This window comes from Saccopteryx leptura, chromosome 2 (assembly GCF_036850995.1).
Source record: "Saccopteryx leptura isolate mSacLep1 chromosome 2, mSacLep1_pri_phased_curated, whole genome shotgun sequence".
In the NCBI taxonomy this organism is placed as follows: Eukaryota; Metazoa; Chordata; class Mammalia; order Chiroptera; family Emballonuridae; genus Saccopteryx; species Saccopteryx leptura.
Window position 1 is genome coordinate 363,684,984 of NC_089504.1, and position 25,869 is coordinate 363,710,852.

General features: G+C 53.2%; 1 protein-coding gene across 1 annotated transcript in view; it reads right to left on the reverse strand.

Moving 5' to 3' along the window:
* Positions 1 to 1,082: 1,082 nt before the first annotated feature.
* TEKT3 (tektin 3) overlaps positions 1,083 to 25,869 on the reverse strand; it is a 34,669-nt gene continuing 9,882 nt past the window's right edge. The window contains exons 3-7 of the mRNA XM_066366462.1: positions 22,634 to 22,704; positions 18,514 to 18,657; positions 15,567 to 15,789; positions 12,066 to 12,220; positions 1,083 to 1,299 (exon numbers count right to left, since the gene is read on the reverse strand). Coding sequence (XP_066222559.1) covers positions 1,083 to 1,299; positions 12,066 to 12,220; positions 15,567 to 15,789; positions 18,514 to 18,657; positions 22,634 to 22,704 — 810 coding nt within the window. The remainder of the gene's footprint in view (positions 1,300 to 12,065; positions 12,221 to 15,566; positions 15,790 to 18,513; positions 18,658 to 22,633; positions 22,705 to 25,869) is intronic.

The window sequence follows — 25,869 nt, forward strand, 5'->3', positions numbered from 1 at the left end:
CTTTTGGGGGCTGTGACAAGGAGTGCTTCTCGGGGGTTTTGTGCATTTCCTCAGCTGACACCCTGAGACGTGGCCGAGCTTCCTGGGATTCAGGCCAGGTCCCATCCCTTTTCCAGCCCACCAGGGTCCCGGCCTCGCCCTCCTGCTCCCCTCCGCACTCCCCCCACCCGCCAAAGGTCACCACGCCCTGTCGACTGGTTACAACGTGTGTGCATTTCTCCTTTCTTTGTGTCCACCGCCATCTGTCTGTCCAGTGCACCCTTCCTCTGCTCAGTCATTGCTCCCCGAGGCCACGCCCCTGCTCAGAGACAGCCAGCAGTTCCCTGACCCCTTCGCCTGCAGGGGGGACCCCGCTTTCCCGGGATGGCACCTCCTGTGGTGGTATCTCTTCCGCTGTTCCCTGCCTGAGGAGTCAGTCCTGCCTCAGACGCAGCCTTGACCCTTCCCATTTGACTTTGCTCCACGACCACGCCCTCAGAGGCCTTTCTCTTTCCCCTGCTGTCTCCTCGGGGGCCTGGCCCCAAACCCACCTCCGCCGGTGACTCCTGCTCCTACCGCGGCAAAGACCTCTCTCCTCTCCGGCCCCTTCATGTCCCACCGAGAATAAAAACAACACAAGTGCCTGACCTGCGGTAACGCAGTGGATAAAGCATTGACCTGGAATGGTGAGGTCGCCGGTTCAAAACCCTGGGCTTGCCTGGTCAAGGCACATATGAGAGTTGATGCTTCCAGCTCCTCCCCCTCTTTTCTCTCTTTCTCTCTAATAAAAATGAATAAATAAAATCTAAAAAAAAATAAAATAAAATAAAAAAATAACGCAAGTGAGTGTGTTGTTTTTTTTTAACCTTATCTATTAGATTGATTGTTTCTCTTTCTCTTTACCTTAGCCCAGAAGCCTAGTAAATTCTAGAAACTTAAGGTTTGGATGGAAACCAAAGGCTTCCCACGACAGGAGACCCGGTCCATTTCTAATCAATAGAGTCCTTTAATAAGAGGTAAGATCAGCACTGGGCTTGACCGCCGCCCCAGGGCTCCGGTGCCAGCTTCCCCGGGGAGTCGCGGGAGGGGTGCCCGCCGGGGTCCTAGCAGAAGCCCACCAGCCGCAGGGTGTTGGGGAAGCTCTTCCGCATCCCCATGCACTTCTCCTGGTCCACGTACAGCGTGTTGGCTTTGACGGCCAGGTCGTGCTCCAGGGTGGCTTTGGTGCGGACCAGGGACTGCAGGGTGTTCTCGGCGTCCCTCAGGCGCTGCTGCAGGGTCTGGATGGTGTGGTCCACCTCGTACACCTCGTTCACCAGGCTGCGCCAGGGAGGGAAGAAGCGCCCGCCCCGTTAGTTAGGTCAGCGCCGGTCGCCTTCCCCAGGACCGCGACTGGCTGAATGCAGAACAGTGTACGCTTTACTGAGTCCCTACGGGACACCCAGTCACACCAGCGCCAGCACCACTTCGCGCGGCGACATCGCAGGGGAAGCAGTCCTGTCTCGTGGCTCTCGTGCCCGGCAGGGCCTCTCCCATTGGCTACACACTGGTAGGGCCTCTCCCATTGGCTACACACTGGCAGGGCCTCTCCCATTGGCTACAACTGGCAGGGCCTCTCCCATTGGCTACACACTGGCAGGGCCTCTCCCATTGGCTACACACTGGCAGAGCCTCTCCCATTGGCTACACACACCCTGAACCCAGTAAGCAAACTTAGCATATTTTCTGGACACCAGCAAATTTTCACACACACACACACACACACACACACACACACACACACACACGTACGTTAAATATATCTATCTTTAAAAGAGGGACACTTCTGCCTGACCTGTGGTGGCACAGTGGGATAAAGTGTCAACCTGGAACACTGAGGTTGCCGGTTTGAAACCCTGGGCTTGCCTGGTCAAGGCACATATGGGAGTTGATGCTTCCTGCTCCTCCCCTTTCAATCTCTCTCTCTCCTCTCCCCTTTCTCTAAAAATCAATAAATAAATTTTTTTTTTTTAAAAAAAAGGCCCTGGCCAGTTGGCTCAGCGGTAGAGCGTCGGCCTAGCGTGTGGAGGACCCAGGTTCGATTCCCGGCCAGGGCACACAGGAGAAGCGCCCATTTGCTTCTCCACCCCTACGCCACGCCTTCCTCTCTGTCTCTCTCTTCCAAGAGAGAGCGAGAGGCTCCATTGGAGCAAAGATAGCCCCGGGCGCTGGGGATGGCTCTGTGGCCTCTGCCCCAGGCGCTAGAGTGGCTCTGGTCGCAACATGGCGACGCCCTGGGCAGAGCATCGCCCCCCCTGGTGGGCAGAGCGTCACACGTGCCGGGTGGATCCCGGTCGGGCGCATGCAGGAGTCTGTCTGACTGTCTCTCCCTGTTTCCAGCTTCAGAAAAATGCAAAAAAAAAAAAAAAAAGAACACTTTTAAACCCTTTATTTTTTAATCAGTAAAAATGGGCACAACCAATACTTAGCTGAACTTGTTTACATTTATTTTGTCACTGAAGTTACTTAGATAACGAGGAGGACGAGAACTCAGCCCGGCCTCAACATAGCCCTGGCGCGTCTGAGGAAGGGGCTGGCTGAGGGAGCCCTCCTCCGGCCACAAGGCCCCTCTCCCCTCCGCAGCGCCCCAAGCTAGTGCTCCAAGGTCCCAGAGTACACAGACGTGGACCTCTCAAAAACTTCATAGAACGTGAAAAGGATAATGCATGAAATCAGCTACGCACACTTCAAAACAAATTGCAGTTCTAATTATGTTACAATGATTTTTTTTTAAATGACACTTTTTTTTTATTAAAACAAAAAAGCAAATCTTTTTTTACTTCATAAAAATAACCTAGCATTTTCTTACATTCTACCCACTGATAGGGTTTTCAGTTTTATTTCTTTATTAGTGCACCTTTCTTAAATGTCTATTGGTCATTCTGCTTTTCTTCTGTGAATTGCCTCTCTCTGTCCCGTAACCCCTTTTTTTACTGAGATGTTTCTGTCGATGGATTCATTTGCAGGGAGCTCTTTCCGTATTAAGCATGTGGCTGTTTTGTGTCTGCTCTGTTCATGACCAATGTTTCCCCTGATTTGTGTTTTGCCTTTTAATTTTGTTTGTGATACTTTTGTTGTACGTAAGAGTTCGGTTTTTACTCAGCCAAATCTCTCTTTCTTCTTTCTGATTCCTTCCACTGTGTTTCTGTTTATAAAGCATTTCTCTACCTGAAGAACAATTAAATTAAGCAGGGGCTCCTTCACCCACTAATCTGGCCAATAACATCCAAGGAAGATGACCATGTGGTCACCCAAGAGAAAAAAAACAGGAAACAGGTTATAAAAAGATAACAGTAATAATAATAATAGCAGCAACTCATTGATTGACTACTTTATTCTGTGTATAATATAGTGCATATTATATGCTAATCTGTAGTATATCCATATACTCTCCCCTAAGCACTTCACATGATCAGACAATTTTTTTCTTTCTTTCTTTTTTTTTTTGTATTTTTCTGAAGTTGGAAACGCGGAGGCAGTCAGACAGACTCTCGCATGCGCCCAGCCAGGATCCACCCGGCATGCCCAGTAGGGGGCGATGCTCTGCCCATCTGGGGCATTGCTCCATTGTAACCGGAGTTATTCTAGCGCCTGAGGTGGAGGCCATGGAGCCATCCTCAGCGCCTGGGCCAACTTTGCTCCAATGGAGCCTTGGCTGCAGGAGGGCAAGAGAGAGACAGAGAGGAAGGAAAGGGGGAAGGGTGGAGAAGCAGATGGTTGCTTCTCCTGTGTGCCCTGGCCAGGAATCGAACCCAAAACTTCCACATGCCAGGCCAATGCTCTACCACTGAGCTAACTGGCCAGGGCTGATCAGATGTTTTAATCCTAAGAACAACACTCCCAAGTAGATACTATAATTATTCCCACTTTACAGATGAGGAATCTGAGGTATAAGGACTTTACATAACTCTCCTTCAAGTAATTCATGGAACTATCCATCTGCTGCTTTTAATCACCACATGGTTCTCCAGCTTGACTCCGGTCAATTGAAAACCCAACTCCAAATTCATCAAATTTTCACCAGGTATTCAAAGTTAAGATTTTTTTTTTTTATTTTGGGTTGGGGAGGGGGGTCTGTTTATCAGCAGACTGGAGAAAGGCATACAACATCAATCAAAACATACAGTCATAGAAAGAGGACAGTGACAACCAAGGTGAGAGATGGGGACACCCTAGGGACAGGAAAAGGATTTGTGACCATAGGAAAATAAGCAGACCCCTGACAGTCCTCACACCACGGCAACCGTACAGCCTCCGGAGCCTGGCCCCCAGGAGACAAACTGCGAAAGGTCACTGAGCCTGTTTCCTTGTGTCACAGACTCGGAAGCCGAGCCTGTTTCTTTGTCTCGCGGACTCGGAGGCCGAGCCTGTTTCCTTGTCTCGCGGACCCGTAGGCCGAGCCTGTTTCCTTGTCTCGCGGACCCGGAGGCCGAGCCTGTTTCCTTGTCTCGCGGACCCGGAAGCCGAGCTGTTTCCTTGTGTCACGGACCCGGAGGCCGAGCCTGTTTCCTTGTCTCGCGGACCCGGAAGCCGAGCTGTTTCCTTGTGTCACGGACCCGGAGGCCGAGCCTGTTTCCTTGTCTCGCGGACCCGGAAGCCGAGCCTGTTTCCTTGTCTCGCGGACCCGGAAGCCGAGCTGTTTCCTTGTGTCACGGACCCGGAGGCCGAGCCTGTTTCCTTGTCTCGCGGACCCGGAAGCCGAGCCTGTTTCCTTGTCTCGCGGACCCGGAAGCCGAGCCTGTTTCCTTGTCTCGCAGACTCAGAGGCTGAGCCTGTTTCCTGTGTCACAGACTCGGAAGCCGAGCCTGTTTCCTGTTTCCTTGTCTCGCAGACTCGGAAGCTGAGCCCAGAGGACTGACGAGCAAGCGGCCTTCCGGGGCATGTGGCCCACTCGTGTCTGCAAGCCGCGCACGGTTGTCCAGGAAGCTGAAGAGGAAACAGGGGCCTCGGCGGCCGTGACGGAGGACTAGGTCCCGTTCCTGCCCGGCCCTCTGCTCCCCCCACTGAGAAAGGGCTACTCCCCCCACTGAGAAAGGACTGTTCCCCCCACTGAGAAAGGGCTGCTCCCCCCCACTGAGAAAGGGCTGCTCCCCCCACTGAGAAAGGGCTGCTCCCCCCCACTGAGAAAGGGCTACTCCCCCCACTGAGAAAGGGCTACTCCCCCCACTGAGAAAGGGCTACTCCCCCCACTGAGAAAGGGCTGCTCCCCTCACTGAGAAAGGGCTGCTCCCCCCACTGAGAAAGGACTGTTCCCCCCACTGAGAAAGGGCTGCTCCCCCCCACTGAGAAAGGGCTGCTCCCCCCACTGAGAAAGGGCTGCTCCCCCCCACTGAGAAAGGGCTACTCCCCCCACTGAGAAAGGGCTGCTCCCCCCACTGAGAAAGGGCTGCTCCCCCCACTGAGAAAGGGCTGCTCCCCCTCACTGAGAAAGGGCTGCTCCCCCCACTGAGAAAAGGCTGCTCCCCTCACTGAGAAAGGGCTGCTCCCCTCACTGAGAAAGGGCTGCTCCCCCCACTGAGAAAGGGCTGCTCCCCTCACTGAGAAAGGGCTGCTCCCCCCACTGAGAAAGGGCTGCTCCCCCCACTGAGAAAGGGCTGCTCCCCCCACTGAGAAAGGGCTGCTCCCCCCACTGAGAAAGGGCTGCACCCCCCACTGAGAAAGGGTCGGAAGCTGAAACCGGGACGTTGGCCTCCACACACCCCTTTCGGTAAAACCATGTCACATCTGTCTACGTGGGAGCCCCAAAGCATAGGGTTGTTGCCACATCATTCACGGGGTGCCCAGTTCCCTGTGAATTTCAGGTACACATGTCATTTTCTACATTTTTTTTTAATTGTGGCAGAAGAGGCACAACAAAAAATTGGCCAGCTCAACCATTTTTCAAGGGTCGAGTCCCGTGGTGTGACCTGCATACGCGGGCGTGCAACCATTGCCACAGTCCATTAGACGCTACTCCCACCTGACCCGGGTGGCGCAGTGGATAAAGCGTCGACCTGGAACACTGAGGTCGCCGGTTCGAAACCCTGGGCTTGCCTGGTCAAGGCACATATGGGAGTTGATGCTTCCTGCTCCTCCCTCCTTCTCTCTCTCTCTCTAAAATGACTAAATAAAATCTTTAAAACCCCACTACTCCCAGTTCCCTCCCCTGGCCCCAGACCCCCTGCCCCAGGCCCCCAGCCCCCACCCTTCTCCTTTCTGTCTCCCTGACTCGGACGACTCTAAGGGCCTCATCCAAGTGGACTCGGGCAGCATGTGTCCTTTTCCGGCTGACTTTCACGTGGGCGCCACGTCCTCAAGGTTTGTTCATGTGGCGAGACAGAACTTCCTTCCTTTTGAAGGCCGAATAATATTCCGCACAAGTATTTTGACTTAGCATCGGTTTGGGGGTTCTTTTTCCTTTCAGGGTTTTTTTTTTTTTTTTTTACAGCTAAAGATCTTCAAGGAAGTTGCTGCCCGTGGCCAGGAACGGCAGCTCCGATGGGGCTGCTGACAGTCCCCCGGGGCCGGCCTCTCATCTCCTGCCAGGCTCTGTGTCCCTTCCACCACCTTCCACAGGAACCCTGGACCCCAAGGTAGGAAAAAGGATCAGGAAGACAGATGAGTCTTGACTCCCTGCAGCCAAGTCATGGCCCAGTGGAAGATTTATCTGGGGTTGGAGGGGAACTTTTGAAAATATATACCCGTCAAAAATAGCAATGTTTTTCAGAAAAGGAGTTCAAGGTGCATCGACCGTGGGCAGCTAACATCCCTGTCGCCCACGGCTGTGTGAGCATGGCTGGGGGTCCCACACTCCCCCACCCCACCCCGACTGTCCCCCTGAGGACTAACATCCCCGTCGCCCATGGCTGTGTGAGCATGGCTGGGGGGGGTCCCACACTCCCCCACCCCACCCCGACTGTCCCCCTGAGGACTAACATCCCCGTCGCCCATGGCTGTGTGAGCATGGCTGGGGGTCCCACCCCCCCCACCCCGCCCCGACTGTCCCCCTGAGGACTGTCCCCCTGAGGACTGTCCCCCTGAGGACTAACATCCCCGTCACCCACGGCTGTGTGAGCATGGCTGAGGGTCCCACACTCCCCCACCCCGCCCCGACTGTCCCCCTGAGGACTGTCCCCCTGAGGACTGTCCCCCTGAGGACTAACATCCCTGTCGCCCATGGCTGTGTGAGCATGGCTGGGGGTCCCACACTCCCCCACCCCGCCCCGACTGTCCCCCTGAGGACTGTCCCCCTGAGGACTGACATCCCTGTCGCCCATGGCTGTGTGAGCATGGCTGGAGGCCCCCCCCCCCCCACCCCGCCCCGACTGTCCCCCTGAGGACTGTCCCCCTGAGAACTAACATCCCCGTCACCCACGGCTGTGTGAGCATGGCTGGGGGTCCCACCACCCCCCCACCCCGCCCCGACTGTCCCCCTGAGGACTGTCCCCCTGAGGACTGTCCCCCTGAGGACTGACATCCCTGTCGCCCATGGCTGTGTGAGCATGGCTGGAGGCCCCACAACCCCCCCCCCCCGCCCCGACTGTCACCTGAGGACTGTCCCCCTGAGGACTGACATCCCTGTCGCCCACGGCTGTGTGAGCATGGCTGGGGGTCCCACACTCCCCCACCCGCCCCGACTGTCACCCTGAGGACTGACATCCCTGTCGCCCACGGCTGTGTGAGCATGGCTGGGGGTCCCACACTCCCCCACCCGCCCCGACTGTCACCCTGAGAACTAACATCCCCGTCGCCCACGGCTGTGTGAGCATGGCTGGGGGTCCCACACTCCCCCACCCCGCCCCGACTGTCACCCTGAGGACTGACATCCCTGTCGCCCACGGCTGTGTGAGCATGGCTGGGGGTCCCACACTCCCCCACCCGCCCCGACTGTCACCCTGAGGACTGACATCCCTGTCGCCCACGGCTGTGTGAGCATGGCTGGGGGTCCCACACTCCCCCACCCCACCCCGACTGTCACCCTGAGAACTAACATCCCCGTCGCCCACGGCTGTGTGAGCATGGCTGGGGGTCCCACACTCCCCCACCCCACCCCGACTGTCACCCTGAGAACTAACATCCCCATCGCCCACGGCTGTGTGAGCATGGCTGGGGGTCCCACACTCCCCCACCCCACCCCGACTGTCACCCTGAGGACTGACATCCCTGTCGCCCACGGCTGTGTGAGCATGGCTGGGGGTCCCACACTCCCCCACCCCACCCCGACTGTCACCCTGAGGACTGACATCCCTGTCGCCCACGGCTGTGTGAGCATGGCTGGGGGTCCCACCCCCCCCACCCCGCCCCGACTGTCACCCTGAGGACTGACATCCCTGTCGCCCACGGCTGTGTGAGCATGGCTGGGGGTCCCACACTCCCCCACCCCACCCCGACTGTCACCCTGAGAACTAACATCCCCGTCGCCCACGGCTGTGTGAGCATGGCTGGGGGTCCCACACTCCCCCACCCCACCCCGACTGTCACCCTGAGAACTAACATCCCCGTCGCCCACGGCTGTGTGAGCATGGCTGGGGGTCCCACACTCCCCCACCCCACCCCGACTGTCACCTGAGGACTGTCCCCCTGAGGACTGACATCCCCGTCGCCCACGGCTGTGTGAGCATGGCTGGGGGTCCCACACTCCCCCACCCCGCCCCGACTGTCCCCCTGAGGACTGTCCCCCTGAGGACTGTCCCCCTGAGGACTGACATCTCTGTCGCCCACGGCTGTGTGAGCATGGCTGGGGGTCCCACACTCCCCCACCCCGCCCCAACTGTCCCCCTGAGGACTGTCCCCCTGAGGACTGCCCCTGCCTCCTCTGTCAAAAACCACAGTCACTCTCGGGCTCCTCATTCCTGGCAGATCACGGAGAGCTGTTTTGCTGAAAACAGTCATTTTTGGGGAATTACATAATTGAAAAACATTTTGCATTCAAATACAAATAAAGCTACCATAGTTGCATTTTTGGTTTTTTTGTTTTTGTTTTTTAATGTATCAAGATTATCTAAGTAAAGCAAAGCCCAGTCTGGCCCACCACCAACGATGCCAAGAATGTTTAGAATTACTTTTGAAAGAGCCCATTTAGAAAATGTGAAATGAAAATAAAAGTCTGGAAATGAAAACAGCAATTTTTCTCCGTCCTCGTTCCCTTGAGTTCATGGGCTTTTTTTTCTTCTTCTTCTTCTTTTTTTCCTTAAATCTAGCCACTCAAAGGGCTGCTTTCAGAACGACCAGTGGAAGAGGAAAAACAGCCCCCTCCTCCAGGAACAATCCTAAATTCCGCTGTCGTTACCGGGGCACCAGATCTTTGGCCACGCTATTTGAGCAAGAAATCTTGACAGGAACAAAAGTGGATTTTGTCCTGAAGTCCATGAAGGTGCAGAGGAAATAGACATGCTACAGAGCCCACAGGAAGTCAAGGAAAAGCCACTTCTGTTTAGCTGTGAAGGAGGAAAAAAAAGAAAAAGAAAAAGAAAAAGAGGGAAAGCCACGCGCGTCTCAGAAGCCGCCGGGGAGGCCTCGTTGTCGGGTGAGCGCAAAGCCGGATTCGACCACCGCGCAGAAGCCTGCGGAGGAGCAGCCTGGGTTAGTCCGCCCGCCGCCCTCGGGGTCCCGATCTCTGCTCGCGAGGACCCGGGAAACGTCTTCAGCGCCTGAAACTTCGGCGCACCTTCTCCGCATCGCGTCTGCACGGAGCCACGATCCTGGGACCCAGTCCGCGTGGGCCAGGGGAGCGTGCCCGCGTGCTCTCTGGAAGCACACAAGACACGGGCGACAGGCATTCCGGGGGACCCCCCTGGGCCTCGGAGGGGAGGGCCGCTTGTCCTGAACAACCGCTTGGTGGGTGGGAGCAGGGGTTCTGGAGACCCCCGGCGCTGGCGACCGCCTGCACGGCTGTGGCTAAGACAGCAGCTCCCCCACGAGAAACGCGGGCAGCCCCTCTGCCCGTATCCGACAGCATGCTCCTGAGGGCCCAACCCAGACGACGCGCCCGGTGTGGACGGTTTCTGCGGTCACGGTCTCGTCTGCGGCCATCGCCTCTGGGAGAGGGACGAGGGTGCAGTCCCGGCTTTGCTGACTCGTCCCACACGGGCAGGTAGGTCCCATGAGATCGGAGTAAAAACACCGCCTCGGAAGGACGCGGGAAGCAGAAGCAGAGTTGGTTTGGGGACAGAGATCCGCAGGGAGACAGGCCAGGGGTGCCCACGGTGGCTCCCTTTCAACTCCAGGGGCTGCCACGGAGGGTGCGGGACAAGTCACTCAGCCCACTTCTGCCTCAGTTTCCTTATCTGCCAACCGAAGGTCATGACCGCAGTCTAGTGCTCAGGACGGTGGAGGTCAGCGCAGAACGAGATCGATACATGGCGGCAGCTGCTGTTTCCTCCGTCTCTCTCTTCGTGGTTTTCTCCATAAAGACCCACGGAGACCAGCCCTTCCTTCCCCTGTGGAAAATCCACGCGTGTTCCCGCAGTAGAGCTCAGAGTCGTTTCACCCCTTCAGTACAGCCTCCGGGACCGTAACGGAGTCCCATCCCGGGCCAGGCAGACAAGCCCCGTGGCCTCTGCCCTCTCCAGAAGCAGCCTGGATCCCGAGGGCCACCCCTCTGCCCCTCCTGTGACTGTGTCCCTGCAAAGAAGCACTTCCTGGCCTAAGAATACAGTGATAAACCCAGAGGAGAAGGCAGAAGCGGGTTTTGGGAAAATAGAAAGAAACGAAGACGGAATTAGGGGAGTGGGGACCTTGGCCCATGACAGGCAAGCCCACCCTAAAGGGAAATCTTCAAAGTTCCAGTGACAGTGGCATCCAAGCCAGTGACCTTGGGCTTCAAGCCAGCAACCTTTGTGCTCAAGCCCTGGGCCTCGGCGTGGAGGGCCGCTTGCCCTAAACAATGGGCTCGGTGGTCAGCAGACGCACCGTGGGGTCGGATTCCTCCTGCCACACGCGTGCGGGATGAAGACCAGCTGTTCTCATGTCTGCTGAGAACAGAACAAACTGAAATGGCCCTAGGAGACCAGGACGGGCTGTAGGGGACCGTGAGGATGGTCTTAGTGACGAGCCAGCTGCTAGCGAGGCCCGCACGAGCCAACAGAAGAGAGCAGGCCAACAGAGGCCGGCGGATGCGCACGCAAGTCCCTTTTCCGACAAGTCCCCGTCACCGAGAGCCACACAGAGGCCACACGCCCGCTGCTTGCGAGAAAGGCGTCCTGGGACTCAGGAAGACGGCCGGGTGAGCACACAGACCCACCTTGCCCTCACTGAAGGAGGCCTCATGTTTATCACTTTTCTGTGTGTAATGTTTATGTCATTTCCTTTTTCTTTTTCTTTTTTAGCAAGAGAGAGGGAGGCAGGGACAGACAGACAAGAAAGGAGAGAGATAAGTGTCAATTCTTTGTTGCGGCACCTGAGTTGTTCACCGATTGCTTTCTCATATGTGTCTTGACCGGGGGGCTCCAGGTGAGCCAGTGACCCCTTGCTCAAGCTAGCAACCTTTGGCTCAAGCCGGCAAAGCCAGCAAAGCCAGCAACCTTGGGCTCAAGCCAAGTGACCCTGGGCTTCAAGCCAGCAACCTTTGGGCTCAAGCCAGCGACCCTACACTCAAGCTAGATGAGCTCGCGCTCAAGCCAGCGACCTTGGGGTTTTGAACCTGGGTCCTCAGCATCATAGGCCAACGCTCTATCCACTGTGCCACTGCCTGGTCAGGCAACGTCATTTTCTTTATAAAAACAACTATGGTAAGACATGCGTAAGAACATTTACCATCTCAATGACTTTTAAGTGTGTCTAGCTCAGTGGCATTAACCGCATTCGCGAGGCTGTGCCTCCACCGCTCTCATCCATCTCAAGAACTTTCCATCCCTGCAAACCAAAGCTCCACGTCCATGGAACACGAACTCCCCGTTGCTGATACTTTAGGAGAAGGCCCCTACACAATGAGCGTTACGATGCGCTTCCATATCGCCGGTGCGTGGGCAGAAAGCACTTTCATAAAGAACACGGAGCCGGCAGGCTGGTGGACTGTCCCCCCCCACACACACACACACCCTTGCCCAGAGCGTGCCCCCCCTCCTCACCGTAGCTGGGCCGTGTCTCTGCAGAGCTCTATGTTTGGCCTCCTGGTCCGCTCGTCCAGTCTGGTCTGAGCCACCTTCAGGAAGGCAGACTTCTCCTTGATGGCCTTCTTGACGGACTCGATGGTCAGTTCGGTCTGGAAGATCTCCTGCAGCGTCTGTGGAAAGAGGAGCGAGTCCCCAAGGCTCTGGTGCTTTGTCCACCGATGCCTGTCCCTCCGTGGCCCGTCCACCTTGCCCTCAGGGATGGGCCGTGTGTACTCCCTGAGCACCCCCTGCTCCTTCCCGCCCCTGCCCGCCCCCGGGGAGCCCGCCCTGTGAGGCTGCAGGGCCAGCTGCCCGGAGAGCTGTCCGAGCATCTTCCCAGCTGCAGATCCTGGTGGGACCAGCCAGGGTGGCAAGGACACCCCGCTGGGCAGATGCTCCAAATCAGATTTCTTTTTCCAGATGGCTGACTGTGGAGCACCGCCCAGCACCCATTCGTGTGTGACCGAGGAGAGAGAGGCCACGTGGTCTGGGTGGCGCTGTGTCCCTCCTCGCTCCCGCTCCCGTTCGTCCTCGCCTCTTCTCTTCCGCCCTCTCTTCCCGTCTGTCTCACAGAGGTGAGGTCAAGCTCTGGGGAATCTCCCTTGCAAGGGAGGAGCGCTGAGAATTCAGTAGCCATTGATTTTATAGCCCTTTTTTTCTTCAAGAGGGTTCCCCCCCCCAAATTGCATAAGCCTGGACCCCTGCCTGGTTTCTCCCTGTGATGTGAGCCCCCCCCCCCCGTACTCTGAAAACCCTTCCTCGCCCTCCGACCTTGACCTCTGCACCCCCATTTCTGCCCTGCGTTCCCGCCCTTCCGTCTCCCTCTTCCCCTGCCCTTCTCCTCTGGCAGGGAGATGGCACCCAAGCACCCCCCGATTCCTGTCTTTGCCACCTCCTTCTCTCCTCCAGTCCCGCCTGGGTGCTCCCCGCGGGCGCCCTCTGCCCGCAGTCACCACCAGACGGACGCAGCAGTGGCCTTGCTCACCTCCTGCACGTCCCACTCACCTCCTGCCCCCGTGGCTGAGTCTCTGGCCCTACTTGTCCCCATGAGACGGTCCTCTCAAAGCCAAAGAGAAGGCCTCTCCGGTGACCTCTCCTTGATCCCCTCACCGTCCTTAATTCCTCTGGCCACGGGCTGTCCTCATTACCGTATTTCCCCACGTAGAAGACACATCCTTTTTTTGAAAAATCTGGGGTCTAAAAACTGAGTGCATCTTATACGGCAGTTGTTGATTTTTTTTTTTTTTTTACTTATATTTCCAGATTTTTTCACACTTGTGGTCTCTGTGCCCATTGTCTCTGGGTGAAAAGATTCTGGGATAATATCAAGATTGAGATCGCTAAGTGTGTGGTCTTTCAAATGCCGTAGAAGGAACTGAGGATGAGGTCATCTGTGAAGACAGTGATTCATCATCAGACACAGATGAGGACAAGCTAATGGACGAGAGTTTTGACAGTGGTGAGGAGTTGTATGAGTTTTATGATGAATAAAACTTGAGTTCAATAATTTTATGTGATACATATTTTTTTTTCAAATTTTGGGCCCCCAAATTAAGGTGCATCTTATGAACGGGAGCGTCTTGTTCGTAGGAAAATATGGTACTTGCCTCTCTCCCTAGTCTTCCTCATGTCCAATGCCAGCTGCTGTCCCCAGGCCACTGCCTAGCCACCCCCCCGCCCTCCAACAATCTGTTATCAATGGCCATGACCCTGTGTCTATGCCACCGAGGCCACGCTCTGGCGCTCCCTGCCTCTCGGTGTTGGGACAACTGCTTCCGTCTGCTAAGCAAACATTTTGTATGCAGCTCCGGGAGGTGAATCTGCGCCTTCCCGATGGAACTCGCTGTTTCCAGGCATGTCCTGGTCTCACTCCAGCATGCCAGAGGGCGGGGCCGGTGCCTGCTCATGCACACGCACCCCGTGTGCCCCAGAGTGCCGGGTACCTCGACGGGAGCCTGTATAAGATGAATTCTATCCTCTTCTCCATCTTCCCCCACATTCATAGCTTTCATTCCTAACCCTCCGAACCTGAGGCTTTGACTGTATTGGAGACACAGCTAAGGTAAAATGGAGGTTATCAGGCTACATTCTAATCCCATAGGACTGGTGTGTCCTTCTAAGAGGAGGAGATTAGGGCATAGAGACATGCAGAAGGAAGACCATGTGAGGACAGGGCAAAGATGGCCACCTACCACCAAGGAGAGAGGCCAGGAGACGCCAGCCCCGCCCGCACCTTGACCTCGCTCGGACCCCCACCTCCCCGACGGTGACGCCACGAGGTCCCCTGTGTCCGCCCCTTGCTTGGCAGCCGCAGCCAGCTAACCCGGTAGCAAATAAAAGTCTCTGGAACAGACGGACTTGACTTCGTCACATCAGCGCTCCAAAAAGGGGCCTTGAAACGGCTTCTTACCCTTTCCATCAATGTCCTCTGCAGCCTGGCGCCAACCTGCCTTCCGAGCTTCCCTCCCCGAACGCACTCCGCCCACGCCGGCCGGGTGGGTCTCTCTACAGACCCGCACTGGGCCTCTGCTTTCAGAACGCGTCTGGGACTCGTCGTCGGGCAACCACAGCTTATCATCTCACTAGAGTGATTGATTATCTGAGCTTGTTCTAGGTATGCACCTCTTCTCTACACAGAGAAGCTTCCTGGGGACAAAAGGCTCTGTTGTATACGTTGCCCTGCCCTTCCCCGCGGGGAGCACGCTGCCTGGCCCGGTGAGTACGTGTTACCCAGAGGAGGCACCGTGGGAAGGAGAGGGAAATACATGGCTGCACCCTGAAAAAAACAACACGGGCGTCCTCAACCGGGTGGTGTTACCTGCGAGCGACAGGACTGACTTGCAAGGTTCTTGAAAAAAAAAGGAAGAATAAACAGATGCATCAGAATCTACAAAAATAATAAGAGCTCCGAGACCAATATTAGGCAAAAAAAAAAAAAAAAAAAACTCCCTGCTTATCTTAAAACTCCCGAATTCTGACTGAAATGTTCATTTTCCAGCCTTTGGAAAACCCTTCGAGCACTCAGAAACTTCAACCAGAAACATGTTGAACTCCCTAATCGTTTCCAGTATTGGGTTTTGTATTCCAGAAAGAAAAAATAAATAAATAGAAAGCGCCTGAGAAAACATTCCTCCCATATGTTCTCCTAATGACTGCGCTCTCTAGTTCCACTTAGAGTGCTTCACTGAGCTTTCGTAGTATTTTTGTTTCTGTGAAAAAGACGAGGAAGAGTTGACTACATAGAACATTCTTTGTGTTCCCAAAAAACCCAAAAAAAACCCCCACAAAACGGTGGATTCGAGTTTCAGTGTGACACCTGGCTACCTTGTTAAAATAAACGGTGCGCTTTGCACTGTTTTTTAACTTCTCTCCGTCTGTGCCTCCTGGCGTCTCTCCAGGAGCGGCTAGAGAGGTGGGGTCCCCAGCCCCTGTTCGGCCCGCCCCCGTCCACCGTGGGCACCGCCAGGCCGGCCTTACCTTCCCTAAGTGAACCTGAATCTTGTTTTTAGCGTCTGCCGTCTCAGCGATGCGATTAGTGAAAGCCAGGTTGACTTTGTTGAACTGATTCCACATCTCATTGGCCGTCACCACCAAGAGGTTTCGAATGTCGTCCCTCAGTTTGGCTGAAGCCGCCCGTTCCCTCTGCGAGCGGAGAATATTGTCATCTGTGAATTTGGCCCAAGACTCGGGCACTGAGACCCTGGAAAAAAAAAAAAAAAGGAAAGTAGAACCAGACAGTGGTGACAATGATGAATTGGCCTACAACGGTCTGCAGGGACTCATTCATCCTGTGCAAGAGAGCCCAAATCACTAGCCTCGGGTTTCCTGCACAGAACGCGAACGCCAGGGCAAAGCTTATTTTCAATGATTCCTCACGGCTCCTTAGTTCACTGCTAGCCAGTTTTCTATAAATCCTAAGTGTAAACCAACTAACTCCTCCGCCAATCTGGGGGAGGAAAAGAAAGGGATGGTGAAGGGGAAGGGTTTGTAGGTTTGTCACAAATGTGTCATGTCACACCCACTTCATAAGCATATAAAAGCTATTCAACCTCAGTCAGTCACAGAGCAATGAAGACAACAACATACTTAATCACCCTTTTATCATGAAGGCAGAGAATGAGAGGAATAATGACTTGCTGGGAAGCGTGTCTAGAGCTCCCTCGTGACCTGCAGGTAGGAACGCTGAACTGGTACCACCAGGACGAAGGGTTAGAAGTTCGTGCACACCAAGACCCTTTCAAATGGGCATGTCCCAGAAGTCTCGCTTCTAGAAATATTTTTGATTGAGAGAAAATGGACATACCACATTGCGCTGGCTGTAGGTATACCGCACATTGGTTTGATGAACGCATACATTGCAGAATGATCGCCACAGTCGATCCAGTTAACACCCCTCGGCACAGAGAATGAGAAGTTTCTTTCTCGTGATGAGAACTTGTAAGAGCTAATCTTGTAGCAGCTCTCCCACGTACGAGGCAGTACTGACTATGGTCACGCTTTTGTACGCGGCATCCCCGGAACCCAAAACACGGGTGGCTTCACGAGTTCCCACGTCATCCGTGCACGGGGGGCCATGCCATGCTCGGGGTCTGACATTCGAAGGCTAAGATGTGTGCAGGTGAAGCAAGCACTATGGAAATTCACCCTCAGGAAATAATGTTCCCGTGGGTGGATGCGTGAGGATAACTGTTTACAGCAACCTGTATGCCCATCTCTGAAAAACTGAAAACAGACACTATGCCCACGGGTAAAATGGAGTAAATGATGGTACATTTTTTTAAAAAGTCATCCATGGATAGCATGCAAACTCATGTTGCAGAAAAATGCTTCCACAGAGAGTGCTTTGGACCTTGTCGCGAAGGGAAAACTCAGACGCGCTATCAAACGGCATGTGGGTGGCGCCATTGTGTCTGTGTGCATGGAGGAGTGCTCGAGGAAGCTGGTTCATCGTTCACGCTGCGCGTCTCCGGGTGGTAGGCTTACGGGGGACATTTCTATACTTGTTGGTGTCATAGGACACCAAACAAGATTCTTACCGTTGGCTAGAGGTTCTAGCTCAGGTGCTGAAGAGCCGAAATGACACCCTAGAGCAGGGGCCGGGAACCTTTTTGGCTGAGAGAGCCATGAACGCCACATATTTTAAAATGTAATTCCGTGAGAGCCATACGACGACCCGTGTACGTTAGGCATTATCCAATAAAAAGTTGGTGTTGTCCCGGAGGACAGCTGTGATTGGCTCCAGCCACCCGTAACCATGAACATGAGTGGTAGGAAATGAATGGATTGGAATACATGAGAATGATTTCTATTTTTAACGTTATTATTTTTTATTATTATTAAAGATTTGTCTGCAAGCCAGATGCAGCCATCAAAAGAGCCACATCTGGCTCGCAAGCCACAGGCTCCCGACCTCTGTCCTAGAGAGTTCGTACCCTGTCGTTCTCTGAGAGGCGGCAGAGAGTTTGTTCTGGAAGCGGAGGAGGCGGTTACGGAGGGTGAAGCAGTCAGAGGGCGGGCTTCCATCCCAGCCCACCCCGTACAAGGAGCAGAGGAAGACGCTTCCTGCTCTCCTCACGCCCTGTAGGAGGCGCTGCGTGGGGACCGCTGAGACCGAGCATGGAGAGTCTGACTCTGATTCCCACCTGCAGGATCCACAAGTCCACGCCGGTCTGCGCTGCTGCTCTTACTGCAGGCGCACTAGAGAGGGGGTGACCAGTCCCCTCGGGAGAGACTCCATTTGGAACTCACTCACAAGGGGGAGGGGCACGGGGGCGGGAAAGGGCACAAGGAAATTTGGGGCGGGGAGAGGTGACGGAACAATTCTTTATCTTCACCGTGGCCACGGTCGCGTAACATTGGTCAGAACTTACCTAAGTGTGCACTAACTACTGAATGCATTTATTGCCGGTGAATTTCACCTCGATCAAGTGGATTATTTTAAAAGGGACCAACCCAGAGAGACCATGAACCCACCCCAGACAGCATGCAAGGGCCGGGCAAAGAAACCACCAACGCAGCAGGTGCAACCATCGGTTTTCATAAATGCGAGAAGCGGGTGTTTCAACGTGCATCTCGCCAAGTCCGTGGCATAAGGCCTGGGTGACACTTTTTGTTATACTTGTCTGTGCCTCATAGGCTTTTTTTTTTTTACATCAAGCCAGTGTTAACGTTCATAGGTAGAAATACGAGTAACAGATATTTGTTTCCAGTAGCCTCCAGGATCCAGGATGCCCGCGTCAAGGCCTGAGCACCAAACACGCAAGCTTGCTCGCTGAAGACGTGTCCGAAGCAGGCGGCAAGCCCCCACCTCCTCCCGTGGCCGCCGTTGCACCCCCCCATAAGCGGCACCGTTGATTTTTACAGGAGGGAGAACAGAGACCCTAACGTCCACATCACGGGCGCGGTGTGTGTGCCCCGGACTCACGTGGCATCGACCCTCTCCACGCCGCAGAAGTAGCTGACGCCGTCCGAGGTGTTCCGCAGGTGGTGGCACTTGTCGTCGATCTGGTGAGCCCTCTGCTTGTCGGCCAGGTCCTTCTCCAGCTCATGCTGAGACGCTCGGTTAGCCCTGCAGCGCGGAGGGGGGAGATGGCGCTTCAAGTCCAGGTCACCGTCTCCCAAGGGGGGGAGTAGCCCGCCCTTCTGCACTGGGACCCTCCCGTTACCACCCCACAGGTCTCTCCTGCTCCACACACGGCCCACTTTTCATCATCCCTGGAGATGCCCGCGCCTGGGAGTAGTCAGAACCCCTCCTGTGATGCCCCCAGAGAGAAGAGGTGTGGATACACAGCGGTCAAGGATGTGTCCGGAGCCCCCGGACTGGACCTGAGCCCATCTTCCCAAAACACAAACTGCTCTAGACCAGGACACTGCTTTGGATAACCTGTCCACATCTGCGCCTCCCTCCCCATCTTTCCTTTCGGCGTCTACATCCTAACCCCTTTCTTCTCTATTCTTTGACAAGAAGCGATGAGACATTTTTAAGCCCAACCCCTCTCTCTCTCTCTCTTTCTCTCTCTCTCTCTCCCTGTCTCTCTCTCTCTCTCTCCCTGTCTCTCTCTCTCCCTGTCTCTCTCCCTCTCTCTCTCTCTCTCCCTCCCTCCCTCTCTCTCTCTCTCCCCCTCTCTCTCTCTCCGTCTCTCTCTCTCCCTGTCTCTCTCCCTCTCTCTCTCTCCCTGTCTCTCTCTCTCTCCCTGTCTCTCTCTCTCCCTGTCTCTCTCTCTCTCCCTGTCTCTCTCTCTCCCTGTCTCTCTCTCTCTCCCTGTCTCTCTCTCTCTCCCTGTCTCTCTCTCCCTGTCTCTCTCTCTCCCTGTCTCTCTCTCTCTCCCTGTCTCTCTCTCTCTTTCTCCCTGTCTCTCTCTCTCTCTCTCTCTCCCTGTCTCTTTCTCTCCCTGTCTCTCTCTCTCTCCCTGTCTCTCTCTCTCTCCCTGTCTCTCTCTCTCTCTCTCTCTCCCTGTCTCTTTCTCTCCCTGTCTCTCTCTCTCTCCCTGTCTCTCTCTCTCTCTCTCTCTCTGTTGGGGACCTCCATCTGTGGTCATGCAAGGCCTGAGGATGTCTAGGAGTTAGAAATCAAGGGTCAGGTTTAACATCCAGGGCCGGAAATCAGAGTGTTTGAAATGATAAGTCAGGAACTGGTGGGCTCCAGGCTGTGTGCCCCCTGCCACCACCCTCCTGGGAAGAGAGAGAGACCTCGGTAAGCGACCAAGATGCTGGTGTACTCCGCCCTGCCCAGCAGGACGGAGACCTGGCAGCTCGCTACCCCAGAGACAGTCCCTGGGGCTGGCTGGCCTCGGGAACAGGTGAGCCGTATCTTCGCTCATGGGGTGGTTCATTCAACACATCCCTGGGCGCCTACGACATGCCAGACACGGGTCCGTGAGCCGGGAATGTGACGACCATCTCTTCCCCGCGGGACCTTGCACCCGACCGGGAGGGACAGACAGACAGGCAGGGCCCACGAATGAGCAAGTCCTGTGGTCTGTTCACAGGCTGGCGCGGAAAACAAAGCAGGAAGGGGGACGAGGAGTGTGCGGGTGACTTTAAACAGGAGAGCCGGTGACTTTAAACAGGAGGACTTTAAACAGGAGAGCCGGGGCGGGACTTCCTGAGGGGGTGATGCCTGAGCCAAGGCCTGCGGGGAGAGCCGGACGCAGGGCCCTGGGGGCGTTGGGAGGCCTCGGGTGGTTCTCCTGCCTGCCGGCCAGCCGAAGAGCGAGCTCACTGACTTAGGACCGTGCTGGGCTGGGCTGGGAACAGACTGGGGGGGGCGGGGGGGGCAGGGAGACCCACCGGCAGACAGTGCGGGGAGCCAGGCGAGGGAGGGCGCTGGCTTGGACCAGGGGGTAACAACAGTGCAAGACAGGAGAAGCGCTCAGACCCCGGGTGTGTTTTAAAGACGGAACCAAGAGAATCTCCGAGGAGACGGGACATCGTGAGAAGGAGAAGGAGAAAGAAAGAGCTGAAGTTTCGTCAGCGGAATCGCAGACGTCTGTCCGCTCAGGCGGGCCAGGCCGGGGACCCGCGCTGGGGACAGGTCAGAAGCTCAGCTGACACGCGAAGCGTGATTGTCCGCTCAGCATCCGAGAGGAGGTGGCAAGTGGGCCGCTGGGGTTCGGGAGAAGCAGCTCTAGGCTGGTACTGAAGATGGGGAGGCGTCCGCGGACAGAGAGCGTTTGAAAACTCAGAACGAGCGGATGACCCCCATCGCCTCTGCGTCCCCAGGACCCCACAGGGTCTCAGCGGGCGGGGCCGCTCAGAGACGCCTGCCCTGAGCGGGTATCCCAGCTGCGGCTGCCCCCTCGGGTCCGCCACTGGGCCCCTCAGATCTCTCTTTGTACCGTCCTTTTATTAGTTTAAAGTGTCCACGAGGCTGGCAGAGCACGCCCGTCCCCCTCGTTGTGTGACTTCTGACACAGGACACCTGTGCAAAAGATTTCCTCAGCACTCCTTCACCTAGGTGATAGCCCAAGATGGGGGGGGGGGGGTCCTGGCTGCCACGCTGGTCCTCATGAGATTCCCCTTCCAGCTGAGATCCAATCTGAGGGCTCGACTGCTCCTGCCGAGACCAGTGGAGTTGAGAACCCCTCCCCCCATCACCTGGGCTGGACCAAACCCGGTGACCGTATTAGGGGTACAGGCCCCCACAAACCCTGAGGGAGCCCTCCCAGGTCACGAGGTGGGCATTTTCCCCCCACTGTATATTAAAGAAAAGTCAAGCTCTTTAAAGGATCTGCAGGAAAGAGTCCAAACTCATGCACATGGAAAGAGAGAGAACTTCCTACAGAGGACCCTGCTGGGGCCGAGGCTGAGACAGCTGATATGAAAACCATCTGCTTCAGGGTGGGACACTCCGGCGGAGAAGAGCAAAGGGCCTTGAAGACAGGCAGCAGATTTCAGATCATAAAAGGAAGCGGGGGATTAAGAACCAGGTCGGAAGGAAACAGAATAGAAACAATTCCTGGAGAACCACACTACACCGTTGTTTCTGAAATTCCCAGGGAGCAGACACCAGAAATTAATGAGGGAACTATACTTCCCAGGTATTTAGAACTCAAGTAAATTGTGCAGTTAAACGTCCCGTGAGCAGTGGGAGTCATCCTTAATGAGCCTTTTACCCAGCCTTCCCCATTTCTGCATTCGAGTCCTTCGAACCAGAGTTCAAGAGGGGACCCAGGCTCCTGAAGCTCACGCCCCTTGACGGCACCAGTCTTGACGGGCAGGGTGAGCAAACGAAGTGAGCGGTGCCAGCAGCGTTAACACACGTACGTATGACGTTGGGTCTGTCGCCTAATCCTGGACCACATTTTATAAGCAGAATAATGGTTTCTCCTCTGTGATGGCAACACGACTTCTTCCTGGGGCCACGACCGAGTGAGCGTTGACCCACCTACTCCTGTCAGGCAGCAGCCTCAGCCAAAGCTTGTTCTGCGCTGGCAGCTGCTATCACCACGCAAGACCTCCATCTGACCCCTGTGCCCTCCGCTCGGGTCCCCTACTACCTACTCTCTCTGAGAAAAGAGGGGTGTGTGTTCCGGCGGAGAATGAGGTGGGTACACAGTTAACAAGGCGTCAGCTGTAACGACTGTCAGGACGTTGTGAGCGGAGCAGGAAGGGGCATGGCGCAGGACCTGCAGAGAGCAGGGCAGGCTGAGCCCTTCAGGAGGTGTGGAAGATACGCACAAAGTGAACCGCAGTTCATTACTCTTCCAACTCCTGGGCTCAACGTGACGCAAGTCGGTCTCTTACCAAGGAATGGAAGTTTTCTGAGTTAAAAGAAATCTTAGGCATACTTCGAGTTAGGGCAGAAGCCTTTTCTGTGGCATCATCGCAAATTATTATCTTTTTTAAATAAAAATTTAAAGCAAGTACTCCGAGGACTCACCTTAACCTCTACATGAAAACATACGTGTGCATGCATGTGTGTGCTTGTGTAGCCATATATGAGAAATGTTTACATGAGGAGCTAAGGGAAGTCTGAATGGGAGGAATAAGAGTATATAGCTTTGCAATAGATTCTACATTGTATAGACAGGTAAAGCTCTTACGCAAGTTGGGCAATGGCCTTATCCAAATGTAGCTTCATCCTTTCTTGACAAGACAGAATAATATCAACTTCCTACTTGATTGAAAAAAACACACATTAATGTTCTTGTTACTGAGTATAGCATTCAAAGTCAACAATGTAACAAAATATCGAGGAAGGAAAACTGTTTCTGAGAGAGTTGTGAAGTAAAACAATTACATCCACTTATTTACATAGATGCCCTCACAGTTACCCCAACGAAAATCAGACTAAGTCAGTCTTTTTTTTTTTTTTTTTAAACAGGGGAATAGGGGGAACAGACAGGAACAGATAGACAAGAAGGCAGAGAGATGAGAAGCATCAATTCTTTGTTGTGGCACCTTAGTTGTTCATTGATTGCTTTCTCATATGTGCCATGACCGGGGGACTACAGCCGAGCCAGTGACCCCTCACTCAAGCCAGCAACCTTGGGCTTCAAGCCAGTAGTGACCTTGGGCTTAAGCCAGTGACCTTTGGCCTCAAGCCAGAGACCATGAGGTCACGTCTATGGTTCCACGCTCAAGCCAGCGACCTTTGGGTTCAAGCCAGCGACTATGGGGTCATGTCAATGATTCCATGCTCAAGCTGGCATCACCACACTCAAGCCGGTGACCTCGGGGTTTCGAACCTGGGTCCTCAGCATCCCAGGCCGATACTCTATCCACTGAGCCACCACCTGGTCAGGCTCAGATTCACTCTTTAGAGAGTTACAGGGAAATTATATTATGGAACAAGTTGGGACAGGGGTCAAATTTTAGGGTTTTAAAATTTTTATTACTGGTTTTAAACAAATAAATTCTGGTGATGTTGCAAGGTTGAATATTTAACTATTCTTTCGAGACAAAGTAAATCAGGGAAGGAAAAAGGCTGACAGAAAGGGACTTCTTTCTGGCGGAGCACAGCTCTCTGGTCCAAACAAAGGCTGTTTTTCCCTCCCCTCTATCCCGCCTGAGCCTGGCAGCCCAGCTCCCAGACATTCTCAAACACCTTCACTAGCCACACCCCCCTCTACTGGACCACACATGTGGTATTTTGATGTTGCTGTGATGTATACACTATATATAACATCAGTTATATCAGAGTGTTTTTTATTAATAAATATTTATTTCCCTCAGAAATTCACGTTCACATTAGGAGATCTAAGAACCTCAAAATAGTACCAGGGGGACACTTAAAAAGTGCACAAAATCGTTAACCACTTTTCCAAATGAAAAGTGATCATCCGATACATAAGGTCTTGTGGTTTGCTTTCTTAATTTTCAACTTGAACATTCTCCCATGACATGCAACAATGCTGTGATGAACAACTTCAATAAATATTTAAACTTCACCAATGGGTGTGCCCTTTCTCCAAGGTTTTAATCTCAATACAGCCAAATGACCCTTCAGAAAAGTTGTGCCCGTACACAACCCTAAATGAGCGTGCATTTGCTCACCTCGTACACCAACTAGCCTTTATGACTCCTCTCTCTCTCTCTCTCTCTCTCTCTCTCTGCCGTGATAGGCCCTCCCATAAAGCACATTTGCTCAAATTTGTGGGTTAATATTAGGACTACGTATTTGTTCATCCTTTGGCCTTCTTCTTTTGTGAAACACCTGTTCACATGCTTGTCTATATTTTCTGTTCTGTTTTTTCTATTAACTTGTGTGTTCTTCTATTTAAATCAATCCTTTCTCATTATATGTGTCATATATATATGGTTGTTTATTTTTTTAGTTTGGCCCTTGCTTTTATATTCCTGGTGTTTTTGATATATATAGGCATTGATGATTTCTATAATACTAAACTATCAAATAGTTAAACAGCCCTTTTTGGTGCCTGCCTTTGTCGATTTGATTATAAAGTCTTTCGTTCCAATATTAATTATAACTCAACTCTGTGGTTTTATATTTTATTGTTTCATTTTTTAACAGGGAAATATTGGATATCTCTAGAGTTGTTTCCGTGATTACTGCCTGATTCTTTGATACTCTAAGTTAATGAAGTAATTTAGTAAAAATGAAAAACTACATTCCCTGCATATTATCAAGATTTCTCCTGCCCTTGCAGGTAACATCTGAATAAAATAAAAGTTCACTTTTATAGGCTTCATAAACGTGAACCAAAAAAATGAGCTACCAATGTCAGTATTTTTTGACAGGTACTTAGGGATATAGAACTAATGCTTTAACCGATTACGGCTAGAGAAATAAAAGGGGTCAGGAAGGTCCCAGGGCACATAATGGCTGAGATCGTAAGGAACGGCAGGGATCTGGTAGGAGCAAGTCTAGGAAGCGAAGGTCAGAGAACTCAGAACGAAATCGTGTTTCACTGATGTGAGTGGGACAATCAGATGGTAGTGCAGATATAACTGTAAGACTCTGGAGGGCAACTTGGTTACACATCAAAAGCTTTCAAAATGCATATACGCTTTGACACATTAATTACATTCCTTGAAATATAAGAAAATAATTAGAAGTATAAACAGTTATCAATAATATTTTAGTATGTTGCAAGATTATTAAAATATACACACACACACATACACACAAAGAGAAATAACCTATTAAAAATGAGGTGTTTGATTTTTTTAAATGATAGTAAAACATTATGTAACCATTAAATTCATGTCTTAAAACATATATAATGATATGGGGAAATAACCCCCAATTCAATTTGTAAAAGGATGAGACACTCCGGGGGTGGGTAGGGGTGGACAGGCAGAGACAGAGGAGTCTGAGGGCAGTAAAATTACTCTGAGTGATTCCACAGAGCTGGAGACAAGTCATTGTGCATTTGCCCAAACCCACAGGCTCTGCAACACCAAGAGTGAATAAACCCTAAAGGTAAACTATAGACTTTGGGTGACTACAATGTGTCAGCATAAGTTCCTCAATTGTAAAAAATGTGCCATTCAGGGGTGGGGGTTGTTGATAACGTGAGTGCTCTACAGGTGTGGTTACAAGGGGTGTGTGCCTTCCTTTCCATTTTGCTGTGAACCTAAAACTGTTCTAAAAAACATTGTCTTTTAAAAATAGCACTGTCTTCCCATATATAAATTTAAGAATAATCATCGAGATTTTTTTCCAGAAAAAAAAAAAACACAAATAAAATTCATATATACTGTATAACTCTAATCTTGAAGATGTGTCTGTGTGTCTTTAAGTTGGGTAGTGACTACAGTGGTGCCTTGGGATACGAGCAGACCGACATACGAATGTTTTAAGATACGAGCTGCG